Here is an 8,976-nt window from a genome sequence, read left to right on the forward strand (position 1 = left end):
AGTCGTGCGTATAAAGCACGAACGTATCTAAAAATAAATCAATTTGCCATTAATACTCTACAAATGGTTATAAATTATAAGATTTAAGTTTGAGTCATGTGTGGACTGCAGTTCATTGGCAACGGGTTCACCTGAATATTTTTTGGGGTGTAGTGTCATACGGTCTTAAATTTGCATTGCCATAGCAGCAGCAGTAATAAAAAGACTCGGCGGGCCGCAGGACTAAAGGACCTAAGGTCCTTTTGCCTGTGCTTCCTTACGCCCCTTTTTAACCCCTTTCTGCTCTACAAATACAATTACAATTGTTCGCGCTCGCGAAAAGGGGTTAAGGCGGGTAAATTTCGAATTTCACTGACCGTTTTTACCTAAACTACCGAGAATCGCGTTTTACAGTCGTTTTTTGTGCCGCTTCTGCGATTTTTGGTTGTTTTTTAGGCCGGGCTTACTTCTTACTCAGAACTTGACCCCATCTATTTAGGTTTGTAGGTTTCTAGTGCAGTTTTTTTCCAGTTTTTTGTTTCAAAATTTTTTGTTCTTTATGGTACACATTTTTAGCATTTCGCGGAAACGAATCCTTTCTCTAAGTTGTTTTTAATGTTTTGGAATTTTTTCCTGGTCGGTTCTGGATGATTTCGAGCCGCTTCCTTTTGACTTTGCATTTGTGTTGGGTTTGACTTTATGACTAGGTTTTCGGTCGAGCCACAGTCAAGGTCTAGGGAGAGACTCAAGGTCGGCTGCAGCACCCCACTCATCTGTAAGCCGATGGAAATTGAACTGCATATTGGTATACTTACATTTAATGCCTATCTAATAATCTATTAGCTTTGCTAAAATCATAGTTGCATAGTTAGCAGAGTCTTCTTAGTCTGAATATTGCTACCGTAATCGAATGGACTTAATTGTGCCTTCCATCATTAAATTTCCCAAGCAATTCATACTGGCAAATGTATAAAAAAAAAAGACTTTGCCATTTGTTTGTATTTTGTTTTTTGTTATGTGCTCAGTGCCCCTTTACCGATTTTCCTGTTGTGCAATTTACTTTCATCAGCCGTCTGTCTCGAAAATATCAAAACAGTGTAAGGGAAATTTGCTCAACTTAGCTGCGCATCATTTAACTTTGAGCAAAAACGAGCGGAGTGGATTACACACATGAAAGGGCATTCGAAAAGATACATCGAATCTGTATCTTTTTCGGCCAGAAAACGGAAAACTGGAAAGGGGAAAACGGAGCAGTAATCGAAACCCGTCAAAATGGCAAACACAACAATGCGTCTTAGAAACGAGCTGAAAAGGAGAAAGGTCCTTAAGCACATTACACGATCGCCGAGATACACACATGTGTATCTCTATCCGAGTCCGAAGGATCAGCTGCTCCTCTTGCAGTTTTTTTTCGGGATTATTATTAGCGCAACATTAACGTCAAATTACGCATCTATTTTGCGCACTTTATCTCGATCTCCCTATATGCCACATATCGCATAAAAAGCGGTTCAACATCAAAAAACCTGGTGGGATTACCCCCGGGATTACGATTACTGGACCATGTGTGTGCGCTCCTCCCCTTCCCCGTTTCCTTCGAGATGGTCAGTGCAGGATCTTGGCTCGAATGTGGGCAGGTGGAGGAATGTGTATCTCATAGATACGGATTCTGATGCAAGTACGGTAGCCCACCGATGTGTGTAATTGCTTCGGCTAATGAGGCGTTCAGGCGCATATCTGGGAAATCTCGAAGGATATGTGCATGTATATGTATGTATGCTTATATATGTATGTATGTATGTATATGTAGATGTGCAAAATGTATTTGGAAAATGATGCAAAAAGACAAAGGCAGAAAAAATGGGGAAGTGATATGCAAATATTTAAAGTTGAAACCATTCTCCTATATTCAAAACTCGTTTATCTTTGAATAAATCATAAGATATTGTAGAGAAAAACCCAAATATATCAGTAACGTCGAGTAGCTTGGCTCGACTACCAGATACCCGTTACTCTCATTGATATGCAGACAGCAATGAGTTATTAACAAAGGAAATTATCACCTTTCCATCATTTTATACATTTTTCGTACTACCCATCAAATTTAAACACAAGCTTACAGTAAGCGGGAAAGTTCAAGGAGCGCCATAATGAGACAGGGCAAATCGAACTTTTCCCCAAGGACTAAATATCGAAATTAATCCCCGGAAAAGTACGCCACCTGACGCAACTCCCACAAGCGGAAAATCAGGGGCGGGAAAACTACTTTTCCGAGGGCGTGGATGCGTGCCAATAATTAAAAGATCTCCAATGCAAACAGCGCAAATGGAATGAAAACAAGGTCGCAGGCCGAAAACTAATAGCTAAAGCAAATTCAGCCACCCTCCCTCCTCCCATCGCTTCAACCTGCCACGCCCACCGCTTAACCCACTGCAGCCAGCGCCTTGAAATGCGCACGCAAATGTTTGTATGTTTGTCTGTTTGTCTGTTTGACTGTTTGCCTGTCTATTTGTTTGTTTGTTGATTGAGACGGCTTTGATTTGCGCTGAGCTGATTTTGATGGGTGGACGAGGGGGTGCTGGGCTGCGCTGGGCGGGATGGGATGGGTGGGTTTTGGGTTGGTTAAGACAAGTGCGCTGGTGTTTGCAGAGCCGTTGTGTGCATAAGCAACGGCGATTATTGACACACCGCCGAGCGATGCCACAGCTACAGTGAGCACTCGCATTGGGCGCCTTAGAACATAAAGAGCAGCACAAGCTCTGTAAAACCATAACTGAAAAGCATTTTATTATCAATTAATTATTACACCGACACTCTGCAGCTCGCAGGTGTTGCATTCGCAGAGGTTTCACCGTACGTCCCACCCTGGAAAAACGCAAATCGAACTGCAGCGCGTGATTTTCGGAAGGTAAGGCCCGGAAAGTCTCGAAATCGAAATCGCCCGCCCGCCCAGAGCCACGCCCCTTCGTCAGTTGGCGGAAAACCCTTTCTGTGCGGTCGTGCGTGAAATTTAATCAAAGCAAGACTTAACCCCACGACGCCCCCATACCAAGCGGCCGGCGTCCCCTTAACCCCCATGTGAGCCATCAATGTGGCCAACAGTTTTCGGTGTCCCAAAAGTAGACGACATACAAACAACCGGAAATGTTGCACATTTGTAACTTCAGCACACTTTTCCAGAAGGAGTTGAGCGTGAGGGGAAAGTGGGAAAACTGCTCAACAGGGGACTGAGGAGTGGACGTGAAAGTTTTCCATCCGCAGCAAGTGCAAATTTCTGTCAATTGTTGTAAATGGAGTTTCCTTTCTCCACCGAGCGGCAATTTGTGTGGTAGTGTTTCTTTTTTTTAACAAAAATCAAGGGAAAGTGGTTCAATACTGGCCTCATAACCAACTGTTTTCGGAATCCATTTTACGAAAATTCAAAGGTTTAATTTTGGATGAGTCGAGATCAGCATTTTTGTATGTTTTCGTTTGTTATAAAAGAAATTTTAGGCAATAACAAACAAAAGATAAAAGCACACGAATTTACATAAAAGCACTTATTAACTTTAGTGTGGGTAAAATGCCACATGCAAATACATACATATGCAAGTAGCTTTGCTTACTCACGGAAAAGTTGTTAAGTTTTTTCGCCTATTAGGTAGATAAGTTATATCAAAACCTATCCATATTCCACATTTCTTTAATTTTGTGCCAGCTTTTTGATTTGGCGCCCACTTTGCGCAGAGATGCCTCCTCCGTTGGTTATCGATATCCCCGGTTGCAAACAGAAGAATACGCGAAAATCAAATCAGCTGAACCGCAACAACAAATGCACGTAGAGAGAAAGAAGCGAAAAGCAGAGGCAACGAAAGGCAGGGGACAGCCAAAACGTTTATTTATAAATCGTCGCAGGCGACACAAAATAAGAAATCGAAAAGAACACAATAAAAGCTAGAATGAAAAGCCCAAACAACGAGAACTGACCATTGTCTTTGTCTTGTACTGCACCCGCTAACAAAAACAAATTTCCGCTCTCTTCGCTCTCTTTGTTTTCATCGAAAGATTCGCGGTCACCGTCGCGTCACGTCATTGTTGTTGTTTTGCAGTTTCGCTTTTAATCGTCACTTTTATTTGCGGTCTACTTTGCGCTTTGGCATCTTTCTGTCACCAACAGTGGAACAAACCGATAGCACTGGCACACACTTTGAATACAGATATATGAAGTTTTTGTGAATAAGACTAAAACACAACACAAATTTCAATAAATTAAGAATTTAATGTATAAATAACATGAAATATAGGTACATATACATATTTATTTTTTCAATTGTTTTAATAGACATTCAAGCTAAACGTTAGAACTGCAAAATAGATAATGTTTTTATGATGCATTGCTGTGGGATGTGATTGATTGGAAGAAATCGCATTTGACCATCACATCACATCAAATTTTAATTATTTTAAGAATTTTTAAAATTAATATTAAAAAATATGGGTTTTTGTCTTGTGTGATGGGTTGCTGTGCATTTGGTTACCTAGACGAAACCGCATTTGAGCACCACTTGCTAAAATGTGTTTCACTGTGCGAACCAGAACATGTGCCTCATGACATGACTGTTCAAATTCTTCGCAAAGCTCTCTTTTTGCGCTCTCTTCTGTATCTGTGTACTATCCGGCCGAAAGATCTCTCCCTCTCTCTTTTGTCTCCCGCAAACTTGCGGTTAATAAAATAAAGCACAAAAGAACAACATACGTTGATGGGGGCGTCGTCGCCGCTCTGTCGGCGTCTCTGTCGACGTCGCTGCCTTCGTGGGGCTTTGGTCGTTGACGTCGCGTCAGTTAAAAAGCGTCGCTTGGTGGAGCTAGCAAGCGATTTTATTTATATTTTTAGACTTATTTTTTGTAATTCGCTGTTTGTAAATTGTATTCGCGGTTTTTTCGCATTTCTTTTGCGACTTTTGTCTCTCTCTATCCCTCTCTCTGTGTCTTTCTGCGCGGTGCTCTTCTTCTTTCCGTTCGGCGTGGCTGTTTCTTCTTCTTTCGCCTCTCGCATTTGTTGTTGACGTCGCGTTGTTGTGCATTTAATTCTTCATTGTGGTCTTTTTTTTAGTCATTTTTTTACATATTTTTTTTGTAGTTGTCGTTTTAAATGTGATATAATTAGTTAAGTATTTATTTATAAAACACGCGACGCCGAGAAAAGCAAGAAAGCCCGATAAAGGGACATTGAGGATTGCTAACGAAACAACAACTACAACGATTGGCGGAAAAGAGAGCAACGCAAAGGAGCTGCGAAAACAAAAAAGGCAAAGAGAGTCAACAAATAACGGCAAAGCCCCACGCGGAGGAGCGCCAAAAACGATAAGAAAAAAAGTAAAGCTAAAGCAAAAGCAGAAAAAGAAACAACCATAAAACAACGGAAAATGCAGAATATCATGAAAGCGCGCAGATAAAATAAAATTTGTCAACCATTATTCGAAAGCTCAATAAATTGGAAACAAGACTTGAAGGAAGACTATCGGACGATCTTCGAAGAAGAAATATTGCTGGGAAAATAGAACGCTCTTTAGAGAAATGAAAGCAGAAAAGTTTAAAAAGATTTTCAACAGAAGTTAAAAATGAATCGGATGAATTGAAGATCTCTGTGCAACTAAAAAAAACACACCAGAAATACGAAGAAATCAAAGAATCAATAAAAAGAAAATACAATTGAATTTTCATTTAATAAAAACCCTTAAAAGCTCTTTAGTAATTTAAATATATATAACATCAAAGAACAACTAATAACTGTAGCCTGAAAAATCAACTTTTACAACATAGCAAATTAACTACGGTCGTATAACAAATACCTTCTCCGAAGTCATTGTTGCTTACAACAAACAGACGATCAAAACAAAAGCGAAGAGGTCACAACTGCTGGAACGCACGCTCCCCAGAATAATCTAAGATCTAAGATCGGTCTATCCAAGGCACTATCCGCCTATCCCTGCACGATTCAGCCACCGCTGGACCCGACGTCGGATCCCGAGTCCGAGATGGTGTACTCCACGAACATCCTGCTGGCGATCGTGACGATCCTGACGGGCGTGTTCATCTGGTCCCGGCGCACCTACGTCTACTGGCAGCGCCGGCGAGTGAAGTTCGTCCAGCCGACCCACCTGCTGGGCAACCTGAGCCGGGTGCTCCGACTGGAGGAGTCCTTTGCGCTCCAGTTGCGCCGCTTCTACTTCGACGAGCGGTTCCGCAACGAGCCCGTCGTGGGTATCTATCTGTTCCACCAGCCAGCCCTGCTCATCCGCGATCTCCAGCTGGTGCGCACCGTTCTGGTTGAGGATTTCGTCAGCTTCTCGAACCGTTTCGCCAAGTGCGACGGGCGCAGCGATAAAATGGGCGCCTTATCGCTATTTTTGGCCAAACAACCCGAGTGGCGCGAGATCCGCACCCGTTTAGCACCAGCCTTCGCCGGCGCCAAGCTGAAACAGATGTTCTCGCTGATGGAGGAGGTGAGTCACCCAACCAGCCGGGTCCAAGTTGCAAACTCCCGCTCCCAGGTCCACGACACACGTTGGGAACACTTACACCGACCAACACAACACACCTTTGCACGCTCCACTCAATTCCATTCCCTTTCAATCGAAGTGCCTGCGAAAGATAGTTATAACTAATATTTCAATTGCTATATCATAGAAGATCATACTTAAATTTTACACCAAGCTACAGGGTAAAAATTATGAAATTCAATTTAGCAGGTCTCACAAAATCCCCCCTCTGATTGTATTATTTCCAATTCTGATCAATGAGTAACGAAATGGCCTATCTGATATTATTGATTTTTAATACAGGTTGCACTAGAGAAGGCATGTGGCTGATAAAAGAACCTCTCTAAGTGCCCATGTTGCTTTCTGGGGCTTATCAAATCGAACCTGTATATTGTTACCGACTTGTTGTATCTTATCAAAGGTCAGCAACTACGGCGTTACTATGAAAAAAAAACCATAACGTGTATAACTCAAAACTTTTGCTCTTCTCTGTTTAGTTTGTTGCCTAGTCGAACCGAAAGTTCTATGCAAATGAATGCTAAGAAATCACAAACTGTGTGCGTTTCAGTAAAACAAATCGAAATGACTAATCATTGTGATAATGCAAATTCCCATGACAAAGCTGAATCTCATGTCTAAACGGTTGGCGAGTCTCTGAGGTTTTTCTGTTGTATATCTGTTATGCAAATATCAAGAATCACATCGAGGCACTAATTATTAATTTCCACAAATAATGAAACAAACACTTAATGAAACACTGATTAGTTCTAGCACCTGCATTTGGATGCCTATTTATTGATTAACTATCTGTTTGCTCTGTGCTCTGCGCTTGTGGCATGTTCCATATCCCCGTAGATCGGCTGCGACTTGGAGTGGTATCTGAAGCGTCTGACTCGAGATCTGAGACGCGGCGACGCGGAGCGTGGGGCGATTGTGAGCATCAAGGATGTGTGTGATCTGTACAACACCGACATGATAGCCAGCATCGCGTTCGGACTGAGATCGTACAGCCTGCGGAACACGCAATCGGAGATCGGCTCACATTGTCAGGACCTGTTTCGGCCGAATGTGCGTCGAGTAATCGACTTGTTTGTGATCTTTTACCTGCCAAAACTGGTGCCGCTGCTGCGGCCCAAACTTTTCACGGAGCCGCATGCGGAATTCCTGCGCCGAGTCATCCAGCTGGTGATCGAGGAGCGGGAGCGCGGCGGCGATCTGCGCAACGATCTCATCGAGATGCTGCTGACGCTCAAAAAGGAGGCGGATCTGCAGCAGGACAAGTCGCACTTTACGCACCATCGGGACTTCTTGGCCGCTCAGGCGGCATCCTTTGAGGTGGCCGGCATTGAGACCTGCTCGGCGAGCATGTCCTTCGCCCTCTACGAGTTGGCCAAACAACCCCTGATGCAGTCGCGCCTGCGCCGCGAAATACGCGAGGCTTTCGCCGGCAATCCCAATGGGAGGCTCACCTACGAGGCCGTCGCCCGCATGGAGTTCCTCGACATGGTCGTGGAGGAGACTCTGCGCAAGTATCCAATCGTGCCGCTCTTGGAGCGCGAGTGCACGCCGATCAACAAGAAGCGCTTCTACTCGTTGAGGCCACATGCCGAGTGCTACGCCCGCCGTGGGATGCCCGTGTTCATATCCAATCTGGCCATACATCACGATCCCAAGGTGAGTGACTATGACTAGTTATGGATTAGGCTATTGCCTAAAGTAACTCATTTAAAACGAATGTTCAATTTGCTGAATTACTCTGCCAGTAGTTTGATTCATAGAGCGATCCGCTAGGAGAGTTCTGTACATTCAGATATCGAAAAGACAAGTATCTGAATTGGAAACGAGTTCCTAATATGCATGGAACATATCCTTATACTAAAGAAGCTTTTAACTTGTATCTGATATTTAACATAAATAAATTGGGGGAATGATTCATGTTTAATCAGAAAGAGTAGTTCCTTTCTAGAAAGCGTTATTCATTGGGCTATTTCCTTTGCAGTACTGGCCGGACCCGGACCGATTCGACCCGGAGCGCTTCAGTGCGGCGAACAAGGCGCTGCAGGCGCCCATGTCCTACATGCCCTTTGGGGCGGGGCCGCACAATTGCATCGGGATGCAGATCGGACTGCTGCAGATAAAGCTGGGCCTCGTTTACTTCTTGCACCGACACCGCGTCGAGATTTGCGACCGCACCGTGGAGCGGATTCAATTCGACGCCAAGTTCGCGCTGCTGGCCAGTGAGCAACGCATATACCTCAAGGTCGACTGCTTATAGCCGCCGATCCCATCCAATATCAGCAGCATTACGCTATGGGTTCCTGAAGGGCGGGAGCAGAGCCCCATCGTCATTGTTTTTGTAAATATTTCGGCCTGCCTCAAATAAACTTTGCTACGATCTTTTTTTTCTAATCATTAATACAGCTGGCTTGTTTTATGATCTATTCGCGAATTTTAGAGCTACTTAGAGCTATATATT

General features: G+C 43.6%; 1 protein-coding gene across 1 annotated transcript; it reads left to right on the top strand.

Moving 5' to 3' along the window:
• Window positions 1-4,596: 4,596 nt before the first annotated feature.
• On the top strand, window positions 4,597-8,916 carry LOC117146950 (probable cytochrome P450 6v1). The gene is made up of 3 exons (XM_033313607.1): window positions 4,597-6,464; window positions 7,356-8,174; window positions 8,500-8,916. Exons 1-3 carry the CDS (start codon window positions 5,997-5,999, stop codon window positions 8,773-8,775), a joined length of 1,563 nt encoding a protein of 520 aa, XP_033169498.1. The 5' UTR covers window positions 4,597-5,996; the 3' UTR covers window positions 8,776-8,916.
• Window positions 8,917-8,976: the final 60 nt, after the last annotated feature.

This window comes from Drosophila mauritiana, chromosome X (genome assembly GCF_004382145.1).
Source record: "Drosophila mauritiana strain mau12 chromosome X, ASM438214v1, whole genome shotgun sequence".
Lineage (NCBI taxonomy): Eukaryota > Metazoa > Arthropoda > Insecta > Diptera > Drosophilidae > Drosophila > Drosophila mauritiana.

Bases quoted from the DNA above. Each gene is read 5' to 3' on its own strand.
- LOC117146950 (XM_033313607.1), top strand. From the start codon at position 5,997: ATGGTGTACTCCACGAACATCCTGCTGGCGATCGTGACGATCCTGACG. The intron at 6,465-7,355 runs GTGAGTCACCCA...ATATCCCCGTAG, and splicing joins TGTTCTCGCTGATGGAGGAG to ATCGGCTGCGACTTGGAGTG. The intron at 8,175-8,499 runs GTGAGTGACTAT...TTTCCTTTGCAG, and splicing joins CCATACATCACGATCCCAAG to TACTGGCCGGACCCGGACCG.